This window comes from Engystomops pustulosus, chromosome 9 (assembly GCF_040894005.1).
Source record: "Engystomops pustulosus chromosome 9, aEngPut4.maternal, whole genome shotgun sequence".
In the NCBI taxonomy this organism is placed as follows: Eukaryota; Metazoa; Chordata; class Amphibia; order Anura; family Leptodactylidae; genus Engystomops; species Engystomops pustulosus.
Window position 1 is genome coordinate 90,041,790 of NC_092419.1, and position 27,121 is coordinate 90,068,910.

The following is a 27,121-nucleotide window of genomic DNA, read 5'->3' on the forward strand; positions in this document are numbered from 1 at the left end:
AAGAAATGCGTTCTACTTGCTCCTCTCTATTCCTTCATTCACCTGTCACGGCAACTGCTGCTGTAGCGGGTGCAAGCAAAGCCAGCAGTAGCGGTGACAAGTAGCGCTTTCTTGTGTGTGTGTTTTTTTTTTTTTTTTTTTTTTTTTTTTTTTTTTTTAAACCCCTTGTTTCAGAAACCTATTCATCTGCCATTCGGGTCATGTGATTTCTAACTGTCCATGACCAAACTCCCTTCCAGGACCTTATGATAGCATAATACTATGATAAGGTCCTAGAAGGGAGATTGATCATGAACAGAGATCACATGATTCTCCATCTGCAGATATTTTGTGACTGATGGGGTAAAAGACATTTTTGAAACCCAGGAACTTCACTTTACATATAAATAAAATGGTGCAGAACTATAAATAGATCTATAGTGGTAAATTACCTTATATCCTGCCCTCCAGACTTAAACACACATTACAAGAAGCATGAGGTATAGTGGCCAACCCCTTTAACATTTTCTTCTAGTCTGTTCCTAGACAATGCTAAGAAATCGTAACACTGTAGTTTTTTTTTTTCTGGGAAAGCTGGGTTGAGGTTCTATGCCTACAGATGCTTCATACTAGTCTAAAGAAGTAAAAGAGCATAGAATGGAATAAGCATATTTTGGTTTATTGCACAGATTTCCCAATAGGGCGATGTGACCACCCTAGTTATCTACCGTATTATAAGGCGCACAGAAAGTCCTTTTGATTTTCTCAGAAAATCCAGTGCACCTTTTATATATGAACCCTACATACAGACAAGAGCTGCCTTGAACTGTGCACAGGTCTGCCACCTGCTGGTCATTCATCCTTATAATCAGGTGCGCCTTATATATAAACCTGGACGTTTTAGCAGGCATTTATTAATCGTGCGCCTTATAATCCGGATCACCTTATAGTCTGAAAAATACTGTACTATCACTCAACTCCCCTCCATTCAAACAAGGACATCCCCCCCCCCCCCCCCCCATTGTCATGATCAGTGGTCCCAGTCGTTGAGCCCCCACAGATCAGATACTACACCCCCTATCGTGTGCCTAAGGGATACATCTTATTTGTGGTCAGTCCATATGTTTTTGTACATTCTATAGTAAACGATGTTGAGTTGATTGTGATCCGGAATGGTTTCTATAATTAGACATTAGTCCTTTTGTAGGGTTATTGGTTGTTCTTAGTAAGCAGATTTCATGTTTTTCCTCGTGTCATGATATACGTTCATACACCCCTTATATGATATAACGTGGATACATGAGACTATCTTTCCTGTACCATAGCATCTTGTAGTAAATATCCTGTACATCTTCAGCCATGTCTCTTGCAATGACCTTTTAAGAGCCTATAATATATTCAGGGGGATAATGAGCCTTGTCGGATGGCTGCTCCCTGATCATATGTGTAAATCTCTTTTTATCACTTATGTACAGTAAGAACGAGCTGCAATGTCCCTGTGAGTGGGTCCTGTAGTGCAGGCTGGGATCCTGCCTGAGCTTGGCAATGTATGAGAGGGAGGAGGAGAGGAGGGTTTGCAGAGGACCACACTCACAAAGACATTTTCTCCATTCTGCAGCAAAGTGAGCTGCAGTCCTTCTGCGGGACTTCTCCCGAGCCTGTGACTTCCCAGGTAAATAATCTATGGGGTGTTATTGCATTAGCAGTCATTTTTCTCTGTAATAGACTGTATGAAGTGCATGTATGAGGGTAGACGGCTATTAGATTAGTGCAGATGCTGAGTTATGGGGTAGGATAAGTGGCGGCAGCATGTGTCCTTTATTCTGTGTCCTAGTAACATGGGCTGCAGATACTAGATGGCAAGCTCCTATACTTATTATCCATATATTTATGACCTGCCTGCAGAGCTGCGCTGTATGGCAATTGTCCATGAATCTTCATGTGACATTTAGGATGCACGCTGTGTGGAGGTAGATGGGTTAGATTTTCTGGGATGTAATGGGTTTGGATATTGTACAAACCATGTCACATTCTCTCCTCTCAGCTGCTCTGATGGGAGCGTAATGATGGAGTGGGATTGCCTCGGATAGAGGACAGAGAACCCACATGACCCCTGCTTCCTGATGACTGCACCTTTTTGTCCCAAGCTCCTTTCCCGAGCTTTTTCTCCTCTCCTTCTAACATGGCAGGAAATTGGCACGGTCGTCTTCTTCAGTGAAGTTAAAGGGAGTCCACATTGTAGCCTCGGCACAGCTGGAGCCCTTGCAAGAGGCAGCGTGGGTTTTGCTGAAGGACGGCAGAGACGCAGGCATGATTCTGATATCTTCGGAGATCTAAAAATGAACTCTTCCTTTGAAGGAATTAATAGCAATAGCAACGGCAGCAGTCCATTTTGCCTTTTGGGTGTGGGATCACATGAAGCCATTCCTGTTTGCCTCCTGGAAGTGGGGATCATTATCTTTCTGACTGTTCTCATCATCTCTGGCAATTTAATAGTTATTTTTGTCTTCCATTGCGCCCCCCTGCTGAACCATCACACCACCAGTTACTTCATCCAGACCATGGCCTATGCCGACCTTCTGGTAGGGGTCAGCTGCTTGGTGCCATCCTTCACTTTGCTGCATCGCACTGACCTGCTCCCAGAACAGATCGTATGTAAAATATTTGGTTACGTTGTGTCCGTCCTCAAAAGCGTCTCCATGACGTCACTGGCTTGCATCAGCATCGACCGATACATCGCCATAACCAAACCATTGACGTACAACACGTTGGTCACTGCATGTCGCCTCCGTTTTTGCATCCTCTTGCTCTGGATCTACTCGTGTGCTATTTTCTTGCCATCGTTTTTGGGATGGGGGAAACCTGGGTACCACGGAGATGTGTTTCAGTCATGCGCAAACTCATGGCATACCAGTCCATATTTCACTTCATTCATCGTGGTGATGCTCTACGCCCCAGCGGCTACCACTGTTTGTTTCACGTACTTTAACATTTTTCGGATTTGCCAGCAGCACACCAAGGAAATAAATGACAGGCGCGTACGTTTCAGCACCAGCGACAGTGAACCCGCCCAGGGACAACCTAGTCCAGAGAAACGTTACGCAACGGTCCTCTTCCGCATTACCAGCGTCTTCTACATTCTCTGGTTGCCCTACATCATCTACTTCCTCCTGGAGAGCTCCAAGGTCTATGCCAACCAGACGGCCTCCTTTCTCACCACCTGGTTGGCCATCAGCAACAGTTTCTGCAACTGTGTCATCTACAGCATGTCCAACAGTGTCTTCCAGAAGGGTCTGAAGCGTCTTTCTGGAGCTGTTTGTGCTTCTTGTTCCAGGCAGGGTGAAGGTCACGATGCTACTGGTACTGCCCCCAAGAGACCTACGACTGACTGCAATCCTTAAATATCCTGGACCGTTACCCAGACTGTCTCCGTACATCTAGTACACTAGCATTAGGGAATGTGGCCTCCACCAGGAACATTGGACCAGATGCCAGAATATATCTAGTGCTTTAGTCCCGTTGTGGACCCGACCTGTAGCTGCAATAAGTCATGTAATAATCTTTCTGGAGCTTGTGGCTCTTAGAGTTTGTGGTTTTCACGTAACGTCCTTCTCTAGGGATCGAGTCATATTATGATTTTGTCACCTTTCTGTCTATTTAGTGAGTTCCACATTCTTGGGGAAGCACTGATGCCTTCGGATTACTCTCCGGAACGCTGGTCGTGTACTCGCTCTATAAACGGCGCCACTTGAGGAGCCAAATGTTTGGATTCCCACTTAAGCTGGATGTAGCTGTTAACCGATTATACTGATTGTGACCGGCATCAGGACCCCTTGTGTACTTAGGATCCCATCACTCTGTTTCATATCTTTAGCATTTTTTTATTTTTGTTATACGCATAGGCGATTTGATTCCAGAAACAAATTTAATGCAATATTTTTCTAAAGTGGAAGAAAATAATATATTATTGATATTTAACTGTTGACCACTGGAATTTTTTTTTAAAAGTGTAACTTAAGAATGTTTTGCTTAACATGTTTGTAATAGTCGTATTTTAGGGCGGTCATGTGAGATGTTTTCTACCCCTTAAGGGGAACCTGTAACTAGGTTTTATCCAGCCCCCTCAGAAAGGGTATTAAATGCCCTTTCTAGAATTCCCTCTTTTATGCAAAATTTCATCCTTTCACCTATAAAGAAACTCCTGGGTCGGGCAAATATGACTCTTCTCGCCTCATTTTCACATGAGATGAGTCAAGTTTAGTGGCTTTAGGGGGAGTGTCCATTCAGAAGCCCCTATCTTCAGTTCTGTTGTACCTTGAAACATGCTTTTTGTGTTGTAATAGAGATAAGAATCTCCTCTTTTCATGTGACTTCAGGCTTGTGGTTGCAGAATGAGAGGTGCAGGCAGCTAAGAACATAGTTATAAAAGCAAGCTGTAGATAAAGATCCAGGTCTTGCCTAATGTTTAAAGGAAACCTATCATCACGAATCTACCTAATAAGGTAGATCTGGTGGAAGGTTTTTGTATTTAGTGGTTGCTCGATGTTTCTTTTAGTAAAACTTCTAGTGTCCCAGATCTAAATAAAAAGTTTACTTTACAAATTTTCTTTTGAGGCTATGGGGGAGTGAAATAGCCGCGCTGTGGCGTGAGGGCTACGGCTACTCCAGTAGCCTCTTACGATCCCTCCTATAGGCAGCGTGCAGCTCGCTGTGGCTACGCGCTCTCATCTGCAAGTTCAGCGCATGCACAGAACCTCCGCCTTCGTAAATGAGTTTGCGCAGCTACAGCGACATGACGTCATCTCTGAAGCCAGAGCATAGGGCTGGTGCAGAATACAGGAACCTGCCACTGGATCTACCTTATTAGGTAGATGCGTGATGATAGTTTTCTTTTTTAATTCCCTGTATGTCCAGTTCATAGAACCATAAGGCTGCATTCACACGACCATAGGGGGATGTATGTACGGCCACAAGCTTGCTGCCTTACATAAATCCCCGTAGACTGGCAATGATCACACGTGCGGCACCGCATCCCTCCGTACATGGGGAATAGATAGGACACTTGCCGTTGCTGTGCGGGCATATGTCATTGTGCATGCAGGCTAAGCCTGATGGAATCTGAAAGATGAGATTCTCATCTTTAAAATGACATTAGCAGCATGAAATATCCCTTCAGCAGCAGATTAGAAACTTGACTCTTGTTGTGAAAATGAGGCGAGTCATATTTGCCTGACTTTGGAGGAGATTTCACATAAAAGAAGGAATTTTGAAAAAAGGACATTTCATCCCCTACTTGATGGGACTATTAGTTTAGTGGGCTTAAAGCTGGTGGCAGGTTCTCTATAAGATTTGTCTGGTACCTACATAACCTCTGCTAGGAGTGAGCAGGGACATTGCACCGCTGCCTAATATGCACGAAGCCTGACTACTTCATCATGGAAGGTTTCCTATGTGGCTATGTTCTCATGAATTGTGTCTAGACACCAGGTATGCTTTAAATAAGACCAGTAGCACAATGTGACGTGAAAGCCATTGGCGCACTACTTCCTGAGCGTTGCATGATGGGTGTTGTAGTGCAGCACAAGCTGGCGGGGTCACAGCCTGCTCTTGATCTTATAAAACTTTTGCCTTGCAAGTCCTCCTGGCAGCAAAACTGTTAAAGCTGTGATGTTCAATACTCAATGAATGTATTGTTTAGACTGAAAACTGTGTAAAATGCAAAGCCAAAAAAAAAAAAAAGAAACACTAGAAATAGTCTCGGAAGTAGTTATTGAATCTTTTGTTCTCCATCTACAGTCCAAAGGTCAGATACACATCCAGGCTTCATTGTTCAGACCTTATCCGTCTCCCATAGATTCCCTCCAGTCACTTGTGCCTTTTCCTATAAGGGTTAATCTTGTGACCAAGAATGTAAGTACAGAAGAGGACATTTTGCGGTCGAGCATGACTAGAGAGTCTTAAAGGAAATTTATCATCAAACCTGATAAACCAGGGACACTTACTTATACATTCAGGTACTGTGACTGTGGTAATCTTCTTGTACATGTTATCAATGGCCTCCTTCCTTCAAAAATCAACTTTTAAAATTGTGCCTGAAAGGCTCCTGGGGTAGTTACCAGGGCCCCTCCGTGCTGCACATGCTGTTTCACCTTTCCCATGTTCCCTCAGCACTTCCCTCTCCCTCTGCCTGATGTAATTTCACAGCATCAGAGGAAGTTTCAGTACATAGAGGAAGGGGGAAGTGCTCCTTCATGGAGAGGCTCTGGTTACAACCCCCAAAGCCCTTCTGGGTCATTAGCATAATTTCACAAGTTGATTTTAGAAGGACAAAGGACATGGATAACAAATATAAGATGATTACCACAGTCACGGTGCCTGGATCTATGAGCAAGTTTCCCTTGTTTTAGACTAATTTTTCACGGCAGATTTCCTTTTTAAAATGTGATTTATTACTGCAGCTAGTACGGATGATAAAGCATCAATAAATGCATCAGAAGACTGTCTGCTCCAAGTTTTTATATTACTGATTATTTTTTCACTATGCCAGTGCTTTTTGGGGAAGATTAACTAATGAATGTGCAATTTGCGAACAAGACTCGTTTAAGAAAAATTAGTGTTTGATGGAATAGGGTGTGTGAATCTCCATGAAAAGGATGTGGTCTAATGTGCAGCATCGGGCTCCAGATCTGCCTCAGTTTTTGTGAGATTTTTTATTTACTGAAGTAAGCCAAGCCAATAAATACAGTGTGTAAAGTTTACATCTTACATGATCCTGATGTATACGCTGAGTGTATACATTGACAGGCGGAGCATAGTTTCTGCTCGGGGGGAGGAGGGGTTACCTGTAGACATAACCCATTGTATAGGTATATAGCGGGATAGGTCTGTGCCATATGTTAGGCCTAACTGTAACCAAAGTGGCGCTGCTGTTTTGTGGGAAGGAGGGACTCCTAGCATCATGTATTATTATGATGCAGAGTCTCCTCCTCAGCACTGTGGTGGGGCTGTGAAATCTGGCCAGTTCATGGACCAACCCTTAACCCTTTGCGTTGTCACACACCCTTTGGCAAGCCTGATCAGTGTGGTTGGATAAAAAGTGTTAAAAATAGATCAAATCTACAACACATAGGTCTTTGGCATGTTTAACTTTGAACTCTCACCCAAAATCTTATTTCAACTTTTCCATTGTTTGGGGGAAAATACTTTTTAAAATATGAATCTGTTTACATCCTCTGCTTTCCTATGAAATGTCCTATTACAGTTGTAGGTCCATGCTAGTAGTTGTCAAAATATTACAAAAATTTGCCGATTTACATTCTATTAGTGTGAATTGCTAGAGTCCAGTGTATTCATGATGAGAACTCTTCCTCTGTCTTTACTTAACCCATATGCCACAGGCTTAGTAACCCGTATCAGTCACAACTGGTTCTTCTCATGGATACACCGGACTCATAACTTGTGTGTCTGAATGCACAACCTTTTTCTGTTGTTTTGGCCACTACAGATCTCTATTTATAATATTTTGTGCTTACCTAGGGCTGCATAGTAGGCTGATAGATCTACTATAAAACGTAACAGTAAAGTTATAGGGATTTTACCAAATTATTGTATGTGATTCCCCCCTCAAAAACAAACAGAACGAGGCCTTTGTGTTGCGCACGATTTTCTTTCCAAAGTTATGGTATTTTCTATTATGAAAGTGTTTGACAAAAATCTTTCTCACCAAAGGTGAAGTGGGTGGAGACCAATGTCTGTCAGTCTATGCCCTCAAGCTGAGGCCAGTTAGCTTGCCCACAGATCCCATGATGCTTTGTGTTCTCTCTCAAAGTAATTTAGCATTAAATCCATTTAGTTTCCCAAAAGTAAATCCACTAAACACTTCACAGTGCACATACAGGATGTATATGGTGACAGCCTGGCTGTTTCCATGAAATGGAGGAGCAGGGAACATGCAATAAGTGAAAGAAATCGTGAGTAAACCAGTTGCATGTGCACTGTGCAAGTGTATAGCCTGTGCTGTGTGAGCACTAATTGTTAATAGCTTCTCTTTGGTGCAGAGAGAAACGGAGAAAGTTATGTAAAATCACAGACTGGGATAGGGGAACTGATGGAACGGGAGATCTTGTACCTCACTAGTCTGTGTAGGAGACCTCTGCATTCACACATCCAGCTTTGCTACATACGCTGTCACATGACCTCCTTCCCTGTGATCAGGCGGCAGCAGCTCTTCCCTCCCATGAAACCATAGATTTGTTTATCTGATGTTTATACTATGGACTCCAGAGCCTGTCAGCACAGGCAGAGGAAGCAGCTATCGCAGCTCTGAGATAATCTGAGGCCTATAGCAAAGAAACTGCTGGATATAGGTAACAAAGATAATTAGGCAAAGTTGTTTTACATCCCAAGAGCTATGGATTTGTGAAAAAAAACATTTACAGTTACTCTTTAATAAAAGCATCTTCTTCCATGGATACAGACCGATCTACTGTAGTCTAAGCTTTCAGTCATACGTCCATGCAACTTTCTCTATTCCTCTTACTTGGCAATTAAATTGTAGCAGTTGGGAGCAGATGTGTGGGTTTTAAGGGAAGCTGTCGCCACATTTTTCTCAAATACAACTAGTGACAGGTTTCTATTGAGCCTTATTAAGTGACGCTTTTCTTTTAGCTAAAAATAGTTTCCCACACATCCCCATAAAATCAATTTTGTAATCTTGCCTTGCATATAGCCGGATCTAGAGCTATTAGAGAGGGGCCTGGACTTTGCTCTTTCCCATCCCCCATGAAGGCTGCTGTGATTACATGTGATCAGATACATACATGGGATACAGCTGGTGGATTCAGCCCAGGGAGGCCACACACCCTCGCTTTAGATCAGGCTACGTGCAATGTTAGATTACAATGTTGATTTTATGGGGATGTGATTTAAACTATTTTTAGCTAAAAGAAGAGTGACCCTTAGTTCATATGGCTCTATGGGAAACTGTCACTAGCTGTATTTGTAAAAAATGTGGGAACAGGTTCCCTTTAACTTGGTGTTGGCCTACCAGGAGTCCATCATTCATCAAACCCTTGAACATAAAATTTAGTAACCTCTAAATTGGATTGTTTTCTGCTTGACCTCTAGGGCCCATCATTATGTTAGAGCCTAGGACCTCCAGACCCCAGCTTCTCCCGTGGGCCAGTCCAACCCCGGTTTAACTGCAGGATCAACCCTGTATGTGTTCAGGTTATGAGTAATTCTCATTGCATAGACCTGATTCCATTACATTTGACTCTTATACACACAAAGCTCTCAATTCTTTGCTTGAAGCTGATGGTACAAATTCTACATGGGATCCCCAGACACTTATACATTGATTGTCATCGTGGATCTGGCTTAAAGTAAACCCCAATTGAGAGTTGAACATAACCTAAAACTTTTTTATATATATTTTATTATTTGGTAGAATTTTCTGCTACTGATTAATTGTGATGTTCCCATAGACAGGAGAAGTATTTTAGTGGGTATTACAAGCCTTGTAACTGGTCACGTCGCTGTTCCGTCCATAGAGGAAGAGAAGTTCTCAGGCCTCGTGTTTATTTTTGACTCTTATTTTTGTTGGGCTTCTTTCCATCATAGTTGTTGGTAATGATGCCCTCTGTATTTTACTTATGAACGTCAGGTTCTTCATACGCACTTGAAGTGTTGAGTAATGTTTGGTCCGAATCGCCACGAAGTTTTTCTCAAGAAGTCTGTGTAAGTTCTGATTCAAATCTTATTTCTCTCTTTAGATCAGTCATTTTATGGTCCCTCTGTTTCTAGAACTGTGTTTTATAGGAAGTTTGTGTGGCCGTTGTTACATTGTTATCTATTTATCGTAATACCTCTGTTATAACTCTGGTTATATTACTATGAAGTAATAGGTAGGGCCTACTACAGGATTGGGTAGGCAGCAAAACTTTTAAGTGTTTTGCTTAACTGTGCCTACAGCGCTGCCCTCATAATCAATTGTATTGGCATCTTAAAGAAGCTCATACAATTAATCCTTAAATGGAAGCAGATTTCACTCTATAAATCCAATAGGCTATTCAATCTTCTGTCTAGCATCCTCTCTTTTATGTGAATTGTCCCCCATTTATCTATAAAAAAAAATCTCCAAAGTCATGTGGAAATGAGCAGAGAAGAGTCATGAGATGAGTCATGTTTAGAGGCTGTGGAGGAGTGTAATTTTAGATGTCCCGCTTTTTGGGTCTATAAATGACTAGAAAGGAACGGTATAAGTCATTTCATTCCTTACCAGATTACGCAGCCCTGTACAGAGCTTGCCAAATTAGTATGAACAATCTTCTCAACTCCTCCTGCTCTAAAACATGGTGCCTGCAGATAGGACACTTTGTACAATCTTCTTAGCTCCTCCTGCTCTATAACATGCTGCCTGAAGGTAGGACACTATGCACATTCTTCTCGCCTCCTCCTGCTCTAAAACATGCTGCCTGCAGTAAGAACACTTTGTACAATCTTCTTAGCTCCTCCTGCTCTATAACATGCTGTCTGCAGGTAGGACACTTTGTACAATCTTCTTCGCTCCTCCTACTCTATAACGTGCTGCCTGAAGGTAGGACACTATGCACATTCTTCTCAGCTCCTCCTGCTTTATAACATGCTGCCTGGAGATGGGACACTTTGTTCAATCTTCTTCGCTCCTCCTGCTCTATAACATGCTGCCTGAAGGTAGGACACTATGCACAATCTTCTCAGCCTCTCCTGCTCTATAACATGCTGCTTGTGAAAGAGATCTGAATTGACAAGTTAGAGGTACCCTTGCACCGTTCCACGATGTGAATAATTTAGAGCAGTGTCAGCGTGTGCTCATTATTGCCCTGTAGGTTATATGATGTGTGCCGCCATTACCCCCAGTAGTGCTGCCTTACCCCAGAATGTGAAGTATTCTTGTATCGCTCTAACATTCCATAATGCAGGGAATCGTTGACCACACGGTTTTCATCTGATTTTTTTTTTTTTTTTTTTTTTTACACAATGTTATATTATTGCCAAAGAACACTGAAGAAAGTTGCCTGTGGGGCAACATGAGCCTTAAAAGGGAAGAAATTTCTCAGGAAGCCAATTACACAGGGGACTGATATTTTTAGAATCCAAACTATAATAACACAGTATGGATAAGAGGATCTCCTCCATGTACACAAGTAGTCTGGATTTAGTGCAACAATTTCTATAGGAATTCATAACAATTGTCACCCGGGTTAATTGTCCATTTGTTAAAACTGGAGATCGGAGACGGAGAAATACAAATGTCTGAACCGCGGACAAAACCCGGAAGTGGAGCTGTTTTTATACAAAGTGCTAAGTTTGTGTTGTAGACGCTTTTCTGTTTATACTGTTTATACTGCCCCAGACAGGGGGGGTCGGGCGACTACATCTAATTGTGACATTAACCAGGGCAGGACTGGAGCAGGTTCACAAATTCTGGGGCACCAAGTAATGGTAACTCTTCACAGCAAGTGTTTTAATTTTTAACTACAGGCAGTCCCCGGTTTACATACAAGATAGGTTCTGTAGGTTTGTTCTTAAGTTGAATTTGTATGGAAGTCGGAACTGTATATTTTATCATTGTAATCCTAGACAGAACTTTTTTGGTCTCTGTGACAATTGGATTTTAACTTCATTACAGGCAGCTACGATAACTGTTACAGCTGATTATTGTAGCCTGGGGCTAAAGTACAGTAAATTACCAATATCCAGAGGTCCGTTTGTAACTATGGGTCGTCTGTAAGTCGAGAGTTCTTTAAGTAGGGGTATATACATTCAGTCCCCGGGTTACGATTCGGTGAATCGTCACCGAATTCACAATTATCAAGGGAACTCTCATCACCGTCCATACTGAATGTAAGTCAAAACTGTATATTTTATAATTGTAGACCGAGCCAAAATTTTTTTTTTTTTTTTTTTAGCCCCAGTGAAAAAAGGATTTTTAAAATTTTTTGCTGTAATGGGACCAAGGATTATCAATAAAGCTTCATTACAGACACGTTACAGCTCATCATTACAGTCTGGGACTATAGTAACATCCAGAGAGGTCACCAGAGGTCACAGTGGGCAGAGGGGTCTGTCTTTTAACTAGGGTTCGTCTGTAAGTCAGGGACCGTCTGTATATATTTTTTAATATATTAGTGTTCTATTCATTAAGCACACTTATTATTTGCTTACATGTCACCAGAAGTTTACGGATCACAATTTTCCGGTCCTGTAGGCGGCATTCCTGTTGAATTTGTATGTAAGTTGGAACTGATCTATTATATCAACTCCAGGACGTTTTTTTTTTTTCTTTTGACAATTGGATTTTCAAAAAGTTTGTGCTGTCACGGGAACACGGATTATCCAGAAAGCTTCACCACAGGTCACAGTGGTCAGAGAGGTCCATCTGTAAGTTGGGGACTCCCTGTACTACAAGTAATCTGTGGGAACAGAGCCATATGAGAGTTTATCATCTGCGGGACAAATTTTACTTCAAAACGGCGCCATTTAATTTTCTGTGCAGTTTCCTTTGAAGCTGGAAAAAACTTTGGATGTGGCGGACCAAACATTGCAGTTGTGCCATTTTTCTAGCTTTTGGTTTACAGCTTTAAAAAATATTTTTAAAACTTATCAAAGAAAATACCGTATATACTCGAGTATAAGAGGAGGTACCTAATTTTAACACAAAAAGCTGGGAAAACCTATTGACTGGAGTATAAGCCGAGGGTGGGAAATGCATTGGTCACAGTCTCCCCTATATATTGCCAGTGCCTGCCCCTTGTATAGAACCAGCTGCCCCCTTCTATATAGCCAGCAGCCCCCTGCCCCCAGTATGTAGCCAGCAGCCCCCTTCTATATAGCCAGCAGCCCCCTTCTATATAGCCAGCAGCCCCCTGCCCCCTTCTATATAGCCAGCAGCCCCCTGCCCCCTTCTATATAGCCAGCAGCCCCCTTCTATATAGCCAGCAGCCCCCTTGTATATAGCCAGCTAGTGACTGCCCCCTTGTATATAGCCAGCTAGTGACTGCCCCCTTGTATATAGCCAGCTTTTGACTGCCCCCTTGTATATAGCCAGCTTTTGACTGCCCCCCCACTATCTAGCCAGCTAGTGACTGCCCCCCACTATCTAGCCAGCTAGTGACTGCCCCCCCCACTATCTAGCCAGCTAGTGACTGCCCCCCCACTATCTAGCCAGCTAGTGACTGCCCCCCCCCACTATCTAGCCAGCTAGTGACTGCCCCCCCCCACTATCTAGCCAGCTAGTGACTGCCCCCCCCCACTATCTAGCCAGCTAGTGACTGCCCCCCCCCACTATCTAGCCAGCTAGTGACTGCCCCCCCCCCCCACTATCTAGCCAGCTAGTGACTGCCCCCCCCACTATCTAGCCAGCTAGTGACTGCCCCCCCCACTATCTAGCCAGCTAGTGACTCCCCCCCCCCACTATCTAGCCAGCTAGTGACTGCCCCCCCCCACTATCTAGCCAGCTAGTGACTGCCCCCCCCCACTATCTAGCCAGCTAGTGACTCCCCCCCCACTATCTAGCCAGCTAGTGACTGCCCCCCCCACTATCTAGCCAGCTAGTGACTGCCCCCCCACTATCTAGCCAGCTAGTGACTGCCCCCCCCCACTATCTAGCCAGCTAGTGACTGCCCCCCCCCCACTATCTAGCCAGCTAGTGACTGCCCCCCCCCCACTATCTAGCCAGCTAGTGACTGCCCCCCCACTATCTAGCCAGCTAGTGACTGCCCCCCCACTATCTAGCCAGCTAGTGACTGCCCCCCCCCACTATCTAGCCAGCTAGTGACTGCCCCCCCCCACTATCTAGCCAGCTAGTGACTGCCCCCCCCCCCACTATCTAGCCAGCTAGTGACTGCCCCCCCCCACTATCTAGCCAGCTAGTGACTGCCCCCCCCACTATCTAGCCAGCTAGTGACTGCCCCCCCCACTAGCTAGCCAGCTAGTGACTGCCCCCCCCCACTATCTAGCCAGCTAGTGACTGCCCCCCCACTATCTAGCCAGCTAGTGACTGCCCCCCCCCCACTATCTAGCCAGCTAGTGACTGCCCCCCCCCACTATCTAGCCAGCTAGTGACTGCCCCCCCACTATCTAGCCAGCTAGTGACTGCCCCCCCCACTATCTAGCCAGCTAGTGACTGTCCCCCCCCCCACTATCTAGCCAGCTAGTGACTGCCCCCCCCACTATCTAGCCAGCTAGTGACTGCCCCCCCACTATCTAGCCAGCTAGTGACTGCCCCCCCCCACTATCTAGCCAGCTAGTGACTGCCCCCCCCCCACTATCTAGCCAGCTAGTGACTGCCCCCCCCCCACTATCTAGCCAGCTAGTGACTGCCCCCCCCCCACTATCTAGCCAGCTAGTGACTGCCCCCCCCCACTATCTAGCCAGCTAGTGACTGCCCCCCCCACTATCTAGCCAGCTAGTGACTGCCCCCCCCCACTAGCTAGCCAGCTAGTGACTGCCCCCCCCACTATCTAGCCAGCTAGTGACTGCCCCCCCCCCCACTATCTAGCCAGCTAGTGACTGCCCCCCCCACTATCTAGCCAGCTAGTGACTGCCCCCCCCACTATCTAGCCAGCTAGTGACTGCCCCCCCCACTATCTAGCCAGCTAGTGACTGCCCCCCCCCCACTATCTAGCCAGCTAGTGACTGCCCCCCCACTATCTAGCCAGCTAGTGACTGCCCCCCCCACTATCTAGCCAGCTAGTGACTGCCCCCCCCACTATCTAGCCAGCTAGTGACTGCCCCCCCCACTATCTAGCCAGCTAGTGACTGCCCCCCCCCACTATCTAGCCAGCTAGTGACTGCCCCCCCCCCACTATCTAGCCAGCTAGTGACTGCCCCCCCACTAGCTAGCCAGCTAGTGACTGCCCCCCCCCCCACTATCTAGCCAGCTAGTGACTGCCCCCCCCCCACTATCTAGCCAGCTAGTGACTGCCCCCCCCCCACTATCTAGCCAGCTAGTGACTGCCCCCCCACTATCTAGCCAACTAGTGACTGCCCCCCCCCCACTATCTAGCCAACTAGTGACTGCCCCCCCCACTATCTAGCCAACTAGTGACTGCCCCCCCCACTATCTAGCCAGCTAGTGACTGCCCCCCCACTATCTAGCCAGCTAGTGACTGCCCCCCCACTATCTAGCCAGCTAGTGACTGCCCCCCCACTATCTAGCCAGCTAGTGACTGCCCCCCCACTATCTAGCCAGCTAGTGACTGCCCCCCCACTATCTAGCCAGCTAGTGACTGCCCCCCCCCACTATCTAGCCAGCTAGTGACTGCCCCCCCCCCACTATCTAGCCAGCTAGTGACTGCCCCCCCCCACTATCTAGCCAGCTAGTGACTGCCCCCCCCCACTATCTAGCCAGCTAGTGACTGCCCCCCCACTATCTAGCCAGCTAGTGACTGCCCCCCCCACTATCTAGCCAGCTAGTGACTGCCCCCCCCCCACTATCTAGCCAGCTAGTGACTGCCCCCCCCCCACTATCTAGCCAGCTAGTGACTGCCCCCCCCACTATCTAGCCAGCTAGTGACTGCCCCCCCCACTATCTAGCCAGCTAGTGACTGCCCCCCCCCACTATCTAGCCAGCTAGTGACTGCCCCCCCACTATCTAGCCAGCTAGTGACTGCCCCCCCCACTATCTAGCCAGCTAGTGACTGCCCCCCCCCACTATCTAGCCAGCTAGTGACTGCCCCCCCCACTATCTAGCCAGCTAGTGACTGCCCCCCCCACTATCTAGCCAGCTAGTGACTGCCCCCCCCCCCACTATCTAGCCAGCTAGTGACTGCCCCCCCCCACTATCTAGCCAGCTAGTGACTGCCCCCCCCCCCACTATCTAGCCAGCTAGTGACTGCCCCCCCCACTATCTAGCCAGCTAGTGACTGCCCCCCCCCCCACTATCTAGCCAGCTAGTGACTGCCCCCCCCACTATCTAGCCAGCTAGTGACCGCCCCCCCCACTATCTAGCCAGCTAGTGACTGCCCCCCCCCACTAGCTAGCCAGCTAGTGACTGCCCCCCCCCACTATCTAGCCAGCTAGTGACTGCCCCCCCCCCCACTATCTAGCCAACTAGTGACTGCCCCCCCCACTATCTAGCCAGCTAGTGACTGCCCCCCCCACTATCTAGCCAGCTAGTGACTGCCCCCCCCACTATCTATCTAGCCAGCTAGTGACTGCCCCCCCCCACTATCTAGCCAGCTAGTGACTGCCCCCCCCCACTATCTAGCCAGCTAGTGACTGCCCCCCCCCCCACTATCTAGCCAGCTAGTGACTGCCCCCCCCCCCACTATCTAGCCAGCTAGTGACTGCCCCCCCCACTATCTAGCCAGCTAGTGACTGCCCCCCCCACTATCTAGCCAGCTAGTGACTGCCCCCCCCACTAGCTAGCCAGCTAGTGACTGCCCCCCCCACTATCTAGCCAGCTAGTGACTGCCCCCCCCACTATCTAGCCAGCTAGTGACTGCCCCCCCCCACTATCTAGCCAGCTAGTGACTGCCCCCCCCCCACTATCTAGCCAGCTAGTGACTGCCCCCCCCCACTATCTAGCCAGCTAGTGACTGCCCCCCCCCACTATCTAGCCAGCTAGTGACTGCCCCCCCCCCACTATCTAGCCAGCTAGTGACTGCCCCCCCCCCACTATCTAGCCAGCTAGTGACTGCCCCCCCCCCACTATCTAGCCAGCTAGTGACTGCCCCCCCCACTATCTAGCCAGCTAGTGACCGCCCCCCCCACTATCTAGCCAGCTAGTGACTGCCCCCCCCCACTAGCTAGCCAGCTAGTGACTGCCCCCCCCCACTATCTAGCCAGCTAGTGACTGCCCCCCCCACTATCTAGCCAACTAGTGACTGCCCCCCCCCACTATCTAGCCAGCTAGTGACTGCCCCCCCCCACTATCTAGCCAGCTAGTGACTGCCCCCCCCACTATCTATCTAGCCAGCTAGTGACTGCCCCCCCCCACTATCTAGCCAGCTAGTGACTGCCCCCCCCACTATCTAGCCAGCTAGTGACTGCCCCCCCCACTATCTAGCCAGCTAGTGACTGCCCCCCCCCACTATCTAGCCAGCTAGTGACTGCCCCCCCCACTATCTAGCCAGCTAGTGACTGCCCCCCCCACTATCTAGCCAGCTAGTGACTGCCCCCCCCCACTAGCTAGCCAGCTAGTGACTGCCCCCCCCACTATCTAGCCAGCTAGTGACTGCCCCCCCCCCACTATCTAGCCAGCTAGTGACTGCCCCCCCCCACTATCTAGCCAGCTAGTGACTGCCCCCCCCCACTATCTAGCCAGCTAGTGACTGCCCCCCCCCCACTATCTAGCCAGCTAGTGACTGCCCCCCCCCACTATCTAGCCAGCTAGTGACTGCCCCCCCCACTATCTAGCCAGCTAGTGACTGCCCCCCCCCACTAGCTAGCCAGCTAGTGACTGCCCCCCCACTATCTAGCCAGCTAGTGACTGCCCCCCCCCACTAGCTAGCCAGCTAGTGACTGCCCCCCCCCACTAGCTAGCCAGCTAGTGACTGCCCCCCCCCCACTAGCTAGCCAGCTAGTGACTGCCCCCCCCCCACTAGCTAGCCAGCTAGTGACTGCCCCCCCCACTATCTAGCCAGCTAGTGACTGCCCCCCCCCCACTATCTAGCCAGCTAGTGACTGCCCCCCCCACTAGCTAGCCAGCTAGTGACTGCCCCCCCCACCAGCTAGCCAGCTAGTGACTGCCCCCCCCCACTATCTAGCCAGCTAGTGACTGCCCCCCCCACTATCTAGCCAGCTAGTGACTGCCCCCCCCCCCACTATCTAGCCAGCTAGTGACTGCCCCCCCCACTACCTAGCCAGCTAGTGACTGCCCCCCCCACTACCTAGCCAGCTAGTGACTGCCCCCCCCCACTATCTAGCCAGCTAGTGACTGCCCCCCCCCACTATCTAGCCAGCTAGTGACTGCCCCCCCCCACTAGCTAGCCAGCTAGTGACTGCCCCCCCCCACTAGCTAGCCAGCTAGTGACTGCCCCCCCCACTATCTAGCCAGCTAGTGACTGCCCCCCCCCACTATCTAGCCAGCTAGTGACTACCCCCCCCCACTATCTAGCCAGCTAGTGACTGCCCCCCCCCACTATCTAGCCAGCTAGTGACTGCCCCCCCCACTATCTAGCCAGCTAGTGACTGCCCCCCCCCACTATCTAGCCAGCTAGTGACTGCCCCCCCCCACTATCTAGCCAGCTAGTGACTGCCCCCCCCCCACTATCTAGCCAGCTAGTGACTGCCCCCCCCACTATCTAGCCAGCTAGTGACTGCCCCCCCCCACTAGCTAGCCAGCTAGTGACTGCCCCCCCACTATCTAGCCAGCTAGTGACTGCCCCCCCCCACTATCTAGCCAGCTAGTGACTGCCCCCCCCCACTATCTAGCCAGCTAGTGACTGCCCCCCAACTATCTAGCCAGCTAGTGACTGCCCCCCCCACTATCTAGCCAGCTAGTGACTGCCCCCCCCACTATCTAGCCAGCTAGTGACTGCCCCCCCCCCCACTATCTAGCCAGCTAGTGACTGCCCCCCCCCCACTATCTAGCCAGCTAGTGACTGCCCCCCCCCACTATCTAGCCAGCTAGTGACTGCCCCCCCCCACTAGCTAGCCAGCTAGTGACTGCCCCCCCCCCACTATCTAGCCAGCTAGTGACTGCCCCCCCCCACTATCTAGCCAGCTAGTGACTGCCCCCCCCACTATCTAGCCAGCTAGTGACTGCCCCCCCCACTATCTAGCCAGCTAGTGACTGCCCCCCCCACTATCTAGCCAGCTAGTGACTGCCCCCCCACTATCTAGCCAACTAGTGACTGCCCCCCCCACTATCTAGCCAACTAGTGACTGCCCCCCCCACTATCTAGCCAACTAGTGACTGCCCCCCCCCACTATCTAGCCAACTAGTGACTGCCCCCCCCACTATCTAGCCAGCTAGTGACTGCCCCCCCCCACTATCTAGCCAGCTAGTGACTGCCCCCCCCACTATCTAGCCAGCTAGTGACTGCCCCCCCCACTATCTAGCCAGCTAGTGACTGCCCCCCCCACTATCTAGCCAGCTAGTGACTGCCCCCCCCCACTATCTAGCCAGCTAGTGACTGCCCCCCCCCACTATCTAGCCAGCTAGTGACTGCCCCCCCCCCCACTATCTAGCCAGCTAGTGACTGCCCCCCCCCACTATCTAGCCAGCTAGTGACTGCCCCCCCCCCACTATCTAGCCAGCTAGTGACTGCCCCCCCCACTATCTAGCCAGCTAGTGACCGCCCCCCCCACTATCTAGCCAGCTAGTGACTGCCCCCCCCCCACTAGCTAGCCAGCTAGTGACTGCCCCCCCCCACTATCTAGCCAGCTAGTGACTGCCCCCCCCCCACTATCTAGCCAACTAGTGACTGCCCCCCCCCCACTATCTAGCCAGCTAGTGACTGCCCCCCCCCACTATCTAGCCAGCTAGTGACTGCCCCCCCCACTATCTATCTAGCCAGCTAGTGACTGCCCCCCCCACTATCTAGCCAGCTAGTGACTGCCCCCCCCCCACTATCTAGCCAGCTAGTGACTGCCCCCCCCCCCCACTATCTAGCCAGCTAGTGACTGCCCCCCCCCCACTATCTAGCCAGCTAGTGACTGCCCCCCCCACTATCTAGCCAGCTAGTGACTGCCCCCCCCACTATCTAGCCAGCTAGTGACTGCCCCCCCCCACTAGCTAGCCAGCTAGTGACTGCCCCCCCCACTATCTAGCCAGCTAGTGACTGCCCCCCCCCCACTATCTAGCCAGCTAGTGACTGCCCCCCCCACTATCTAGCCAGCTAGTGACTGCCCCCCCCCCACTATCTAGCCAGCTAGTGACTGCCCCCCCCCCCACTATCTAGCCAGCTAGTGACTGCCCCCCCCCCCACTATCTAGCCAGCTAGTGACCGCCCCCCCCCACTATCTAGCCAGCTAGTGACTGCCCCCCCCCACTAGCTAGCCAGCTAGTGACTGCCCCCCCCCCACTATCTAGCCAGCTAGTGACTGCCCCCCCCACTATCTAGCCAACTAGTGACTGCCCCCCCCACTATCTAGCCAGCTAGTGACTGCCCCCCCCACTATCTAGCCAGCTAGTGACTGCCCCCCCACTATCTATCTAGCCAGCTAGTGACTGCCCCCCCCACTATCTAGCCAGCTAGTGACTGCCCCCCCCCACTATCTAGCCAGCTAGTGACTGCCCCCCCCCCACTATCTAGCCAGCTAGTGACTGCCCCCCCCCACTATCTAGCCAGCTAGTGACTGCCCCCCCCCCACTATCTAGCCAGCTAGTGACTGCCCCCCCCACTATCTAGCCAGCTAGTGACTGCCCCCCCCCACTAGCTAGCCAGCTAGTGACTGCCCCCCCCCCACTATCTAGCCAGCTAGTGACTGCCCCCCCCCACTATCTAGCCAGCTAGTGACTGCCCCCCCCCACTATCTAGCCAGCTAGTGACTGCCCCCCCCCCACTATCTAGCCAGCTAGTGACTGCCCCCCCCCACTATCTAGCCAGCTAGTGACTGCCCCCCCCACTATCTAGCCAGCTAGTGACTGCCCCCCCCCACTAGCTAGCCAGCTAGTGACTGCCCCCCCCCCCACTAGCTAGCCAGCTAGTGACTGCCCCCCCCCCACTAGCTAGCCAGCTAGTGACTGCCCCCCCCCCACTATCTAGCCAGCTAGTGACTGCCCCCCCCCCACTATCTAGCCAGCTAGTGACTGCCCCCCCCACTATCTAGCCAGCTAGTGACCGCCCCCCCCACTATCTAGCCAGCTAGTGACTGCCCCCCCCACTATCTAGCCAGCTAGTGACTGCCCCCCCCCCCCACTATCTAGCCAGCTAGTGACTGCCCCCCCCACTAGCTAGCCAGCTAGTGACTGCCCCCCCCACTAGCTAGCCAGCTAGTGACTGCCCCCCCCACTATCTAGCCAGCTAGTGACTGCCCCCCCCCACTATCTAGCCAGCTAGTGACTGCCCCCCCCCACTATCTAGCCAGCTAGTGACTGCCCCCCCCACTACCTAGCCAGCTAGTGACTGCCCCCCCCCACTACCTAGCCAGCTAGTGACTGCCCCCCCCACTATCTAGCCAGCTAGTGACTGCCCCCCCCCCACTATCTAGCCAGCTAGTGACTGCCCCCCCCCACTATCTAGCCAGCTAGTGACTGCCCCCCCCCCACTAGCTAGCCAGCTAGTGACTGCCCCCCCCCCACTAGCTAGCCAGCTAGTGACTGCCCCCCCCACTATCTAGCCAGCTAGTGACTGCCCCCCCCCACTATCTAGCCAGCTAGTGACTGCCCCCCCCCCCCACTATCTAGCCAGCTAGTGACTGCCCCCCCCCACTATCTAGCCAGCTAGTGACTGCCCCCCCCCCCACTATCTAGCCAGCTAGTGACTGCCCCCCCCACTATCTAGCCAGCTAGTGACTGCCCCCCCCCACTATCTAGCCAGCTAGTGACTGCCCCCCCCCCCCACTATCTAGCCAGCTAGTGACTATCTAGCCAGTGAATCCCCCAAAGCCCAGCCTACAATTCTCCCCCCAAAACCCTGTACTAGCCTTTCCGACGCCCCCCGCCGGTCTTTTATCTTCAACTTCAGGTGTTTGTGGAATGAGTTGACTCTTTTGTTGATATTATTTTAGAAACTGCACACAATTTTTTTTTATCACCTCTTGATGGCTGGTAAATGGTTAAAAAAAGCGGTAATTTGGATATTTGAACATGGGACAATAGTTTTTATATTCTGATAGATTTGGCATTCTTGCACCAGGGGATTCTGAACATGTATGATTCTATTTGTGTATTTATATATGCATTCTAGGGAAAGGGCAATTTGAAATAATATATATATTAATAACTATTTTAACATCTTATAAATTTTTAGATAAAAATGTTTATATACATGAGATATACATTTTTATAAATAACTTGTTTAGGCACCCTAGGTTTTTTTTTTTTTTTTAATTAACCCTATGGTGTCTGATTGTTATACAATATATTGCTATACTACTCATTTCTAGTATATCGTTATGAACTACTTTAATATTATAACTTTCTTCCTCTAAAAGGTTCCCGGCTATCATAGCAAATGATTAGCAACCCCTGATTACGTCATACATGTTGGAACCCATTTTTAATTTTTCCCGCTGTTGACCACTAGAGGGACTTGCTTATTGTGTCATTGCACATAGAGCACAGAACTTAGTAGATCAGCAATGGACCCCGTCCCCTATACTGAACGTGTGAACAAGACCTGTGATGGCGTCATATTGGGAATTGAGTCCTGATCAGCTCGTACACATTGTTGTCTGCACTGTTACAAGTCTCTGTAGTAGTCTGCAGCCTCCTCTCTGTTATCATAGTACCACGTAAAGTAATTAGTTCTACGGAACCAAAGACCTAAATGGGAATTGCATCTACAGCTCACATTCCCATCTTTGTTTTAACCGCCTGCCTTTTGTTCTGTAACTCACAGAACCCCAAGTCACAAGTCCTCTCGGTCAAAAAGTGACTCTTCTCTGCTCATTTGCTTAGGCATTATAAAGGCAAACAAGCAAGTTTTCATTTAAAAGTGGAAGAACATTTCATCCCATGTCTGATGAGACAATTTTAATACCTTTTGACCAACAAAATGAACCAAAGGAGCTACAAAGACATTCCATCATAACTGGCGGAAGATACCTGCATGATATTCAATCCGCCCCATTATGTGTTTTCTTTATAGTAGATTATTTTCATTTTTTGCTGTTCATGAAGATCATCCACAGAATTTGCTGCCTCACCGCATACAACTCTTCAGGGCATGAATCCCCGCAGTGTTTCCACTATGTGTTCAGTGAGGTGCAATTTATTAATTAACAATTATTCTACAAGATGCCTTCTTTTCATATGAATGTCTCCCCTTTTGTCCCCATAGACGGCCATGCCCCCAAAAGGTAACTTAAGGCTAGGGCAGCCTAGCGCCACTCACATGTTGCTGTAAAATCATGGGATTACCATGACCGTGCTTCGTCTTTGTTTCCCTGTGAGAAAAATAAAACTTGTAAGTGACCCTGTGACCACAATGATTTTTATTGGTAGGATAACACTGTGTCACTTTGAAAGTTTAGCCCAATTTTTTTTCCTATCAAAGCAGTTCTCTGAAGATTCCCTTCTTTCATCTAAGGCTACATTCCCAGCACATTTTTGACCTCCGTTGTAAGGATAGGTTGGGTGGATTCCCTACATCTCTTTACCATGGAGGGTTAGGGCACAGCCCCCCGGAAAGCAGGAGGAGAAGTAAACTTTGGCAGCAGCCATTGGTTGGTCCGCTAGTGTTGTCACTGTCCTAATATGGACAGTTCCATTACTGGGTACTTCCCAGAGCTTATGCTCAGTGGAGGCCTGAGATGGATGCCATACTTTGCTTCTGTCCGTAATAGACCTATCATGGCCTCTCCTGAGCTATTACATCATAGCAGCAGGAAGTTTCACAGAAAGACTTGGCTGGCTGCGTCTTTCCATCCTGTATTTCCTACAGTATACAACATACACTGAGCAGACCTAGGCAAAAAGGGGTGACTATGTATAAAAAATGTAATCAAAATGTAGCCTAATAAATACAACGGCAAAGAGGAAATTTACAAATTTAGCAATGTGCACCTAAAAAAAAAATACTATTTTTTTTTTTTATTTGGGAGTTACCATTTTATGAAAGTTTGTATAACTACACAAATAGTGGGCAGTAACATTATCAGTAAAAGGAATATGCCCCAAGTCTCACCTTTTTGACAGAGCTGTAATGGAGATCTGGGACACTAAAGCTTATGTTAGTTTATTGTCCCAAATCACCCTGACGGGTTAACTTAAAGGGAACCTGTCATCCGAAATTGACTTAATAAACTACTACCAGTATGTTGTCAAGCTTCTGAATACCTTCTACATCAGGTATTTTTCATGGTCCAGTTTGGTGGCAGAAAATGATCTTTTAAAGAGAGTATAAATTGGTTGTAAGTCATGGAGGTGGAGATTTTAACACTCAATTCAAGCTCTCTCTCTTTCTCAGAACGCCGCCTTCATTTACCCAGAGAAATGGTTAACCATGTCTCCAGAAGTCCTGTCCATGATGTCAATCACATGGGAGGAGGCGTTTTGAGGCAGGGAGAGCTTGACTTCAGTGTTAAATTCCATGAAAGAAACATGATCAGGAAGGTTTAAAGCTGTTAGACAACATACTGGTAATCGTTTATTAGACCAATTTCTGATGACAGGTTCCCTATAAGTGTGGAATTTTTAAGTTCTGGTTTAGAATACAACTTCATTCATCTGATCAGTGTATAATCCAGTGATTTCAGTGTAGGAGGAGACATGAATTCCATGACCACTTTACTCCCACCATGCTACAATTGGAAGCTATAATTGCATATACCACTATTGAAGTCCAGAGGTTACAGCAGCCTTGGTTCTGATCCAAACAAGTGGCCTTTCTCTGAAGTTTGAGAGAGAGGAGGTTGAATTCTCCCCACCTATTGAGCCCATGTTAAGGGGTAACCATGTAAATGTGCGCACTTTCTGTTTTCTGATCGTTAGGCCTCATGTACCCGACCATATACTTGTTTCATATACTATATTATCCGTATGCCACCATAAGCGAGCCGTATCCTCAAAAATAATAAAGGGCTTCTATGGAGAGGCTATACCACAAAAACATAAAAAAATTATGACATGCTCTCACAGTGTGGTGAGAAATACGGTGATCGTATACAGAGACACTTTTCCCCATAAATGTCAATGGGGCTGTTTTGTAGACGCCAAAAAAATGGTCATGTGTGTGAGGCCCAATATAAACCGTCTGATGTGCTCCCATCAAAATGAACAGCCCCCTGTAGGGTAGGGATAGCTGGTTGATGTGGGTGCCCACACTCCACCTGACAGACTTTTATGACTGGGAATACAGGTGGTCCCCTACTTAAGAACACCCAACTTACAGACGACCCCTAGTTACAAACGGACCTCTGGATATTGGTAATTTACTGTACTTTATCCTTAGGCTACAATAAACAGCTGTAACAGTTATCACAGGTGTCTGTAATTAAGTTTTATTGTTAATCCTGATTCTTATGGCAATCCAACATTTTTGAAATCCAATTGTCACAGAGACCAAAAAATTTTTTGCCTGGGGTGACAATTCTAAACTATACAGTTCTGACTTGGATACAAATTCAGCTTAAGAACAAACAGACCCTATCCTGTATGTAACCCGGGGACTGCCTGTATTACAATATAAAAGCTTTTTCACAGAGCAATCTCTGCTGCAGTGTCTGTGAGACATGTCAGAGGTTGATTTAGCGCGGATTACCCCTGTGTAGGGGTCAGGCTGCTCCCATAAACCCTGAATGGCAGGGACGTTACACACGGTAATAGACATGGATGACACTGAGGGGTTTGTTTGTCCTGTGACGCGAGCCTTTGGGAGACCCTTTTGATGTTTGTTTTGAGGCTCTGCTCGGCTTCACATTTCTCCAAAATTAATCTTTTATTTTTCTTAGGGCTCTGGGAATGTAATCCCGTAATAAGAGGCTGATTTCACATGGCTCCTCCAAGATGTGTTTGTTGCTCTCCCTATCTTCCTGCCATTCTGCGGCCGCCCCAGCGCTGGGTGTGGGCTCTGAAGGGTTTCCTATAGTTCCCACTACTCTGCCAGCTTGAGAAATGGCCCAGGGAGCCAGTTCTCACAGAAAGGTATAAAAATAGGAGGGGGAGGTTTAGCCGATGCCTATGGCACAGTCCTCGGCTCGGGCCAAGCTTACAAAAACATGTTCTTTGTTTGAAACCATCTCTGTGTTTGTTATCGCTTCCTCAAGATGGAATCGAACAGAAAGAAGCACATGTGAGACTTCTGGCCGAGCTTCCTCAGAGCCGGGGCTGCTAGCGTTATGTGCGGGGCACGTGAGGTGATGGAACAATCGCTATTTCATGCGTCCTCCATGTATAACACGTCAGGTCCAGGCCAAAAAGGCACAGAAACTTCTGACCATGATGTCATTTATTATCCCAGACGTTCACACGTTTTATGTGGTTCTTAAGATTATGGGAAGTTTTGTAAAGGACTGATTTACTGCTCTTGGAGTATACAACCTAGAGCAATAAGACATATTAATAATGAAGATATTTCTTTTTATTAGTTAATGTATTTTGATTTTTTTTTTTCCCCACTAGAAATGAATGAACAGAAAATGATTTATTTGGGGTAAAATAATTTACCTTACATTTTAGTTGATATTATTATTTGTCATTTTGTTTATCGTCTGTCTTGGATAATTGACCGACCAATATGGCCACCACCGACTGTCCCCCAAAAAAGAGGAGTCGCCCATCTTTCCTAGGTTTGTCTAGATCTGCAGTGTGTATTGCTACAATAGACAGGACTACGTATTGTATGGAAGGGAAGAGGTTAGAAGTGATGTAACAGTAGAACAATAAGACTGTCTATCAATGATTCCTCTGGTGCTAAAACTCCCCGCACCCCCTGCATGTCTCCATCCATCTGGCTTCAGCAGGGACATGGTACAACCAATGGAGGTGATAACTGGCCACAACATTTACCTCTGGTGTAAAACATCACTGTTATAGCCATTTATCAGCTGCATTGGACCATTTTGACCCATCTTTCCTGCTGCCCAGTGAACAAGAGACCAAGCTGGAACCCTAAAGGGCATCTACCACCAGGATGGAACTGTATGTAATTGAGGGGCTCCAGACTCCATTAACATCTAACAGGCTCAATTTTATCCCTATGAAACTACATGCTCTTTCAGGTAGGGTATGAAATGTCCCTGTTCCAGAATTCCCCCTTTTAAATGTGAAATATTGCAATTTAACGCCCATTTAAGAAACTCCTTTGATCATTCTCACATGACTTTGAAGAAGAGTCATATTTTGCCTGTGGTGAGTCGAGTCAAGTTGAAAGGTTGCAGGGGGAGGGTCACTTCACACTCTTCTATCTATGATTCTGTAATCACTAGGAACAGGCTTTTGTTTTCATACTAAATATAGGATTGCATCAGGCTTGTGGTTCTGTGAGGGAGGGAAATGGAGATAAAGTCGTTAAAACAATAAGCAGGAATTGGATTTTTATCTGCA

General features: G+C 48.3%; 2 protein-coding genes across 3 annotated transcripts in view; both read left to right on the forward strand.

The window, feature by feature from the left end:
* Window positions 1-27,121, forward strand: part of RABGAP1 (RAB GTPase activating protein 1) — a 127,594-nt gene that overhangs the window by 58,222 nt on the left and 42,251 nt on the right. The gene's annotated exons all lie outside the window — the stretch shown is intronic.
* LOC140077008 (probable G-protein coupled receptor 21) lies at window positions 1,539-6,443 on the forward strand. Its single transcript, XM_072123847.1, has 2 exons — window positions 1,539-1,651; window positions 2,024-6,443. The coding sequence occupies exon 2, from the start codon at window positions 2,103-2,105 to the stop codon at window positions 3,378-3,380; it is 1,278 nt and encodes a 425-aa protein (XP_071979948.1). The 5' UTR covers window positions 1,539-1,651; window positions 2,024-2,102; the 3' UTR covers window positions 3,381-6,443.

Coding starts and splice junctions, on each gene's coding strand:
- LOC140077008 (XM_072123847.1), top strand. CDS start 2,103: ATGACTGCACCTTTTTGTCCCAAGCTCCTTTCCCGAGCTTTTTCTCCT.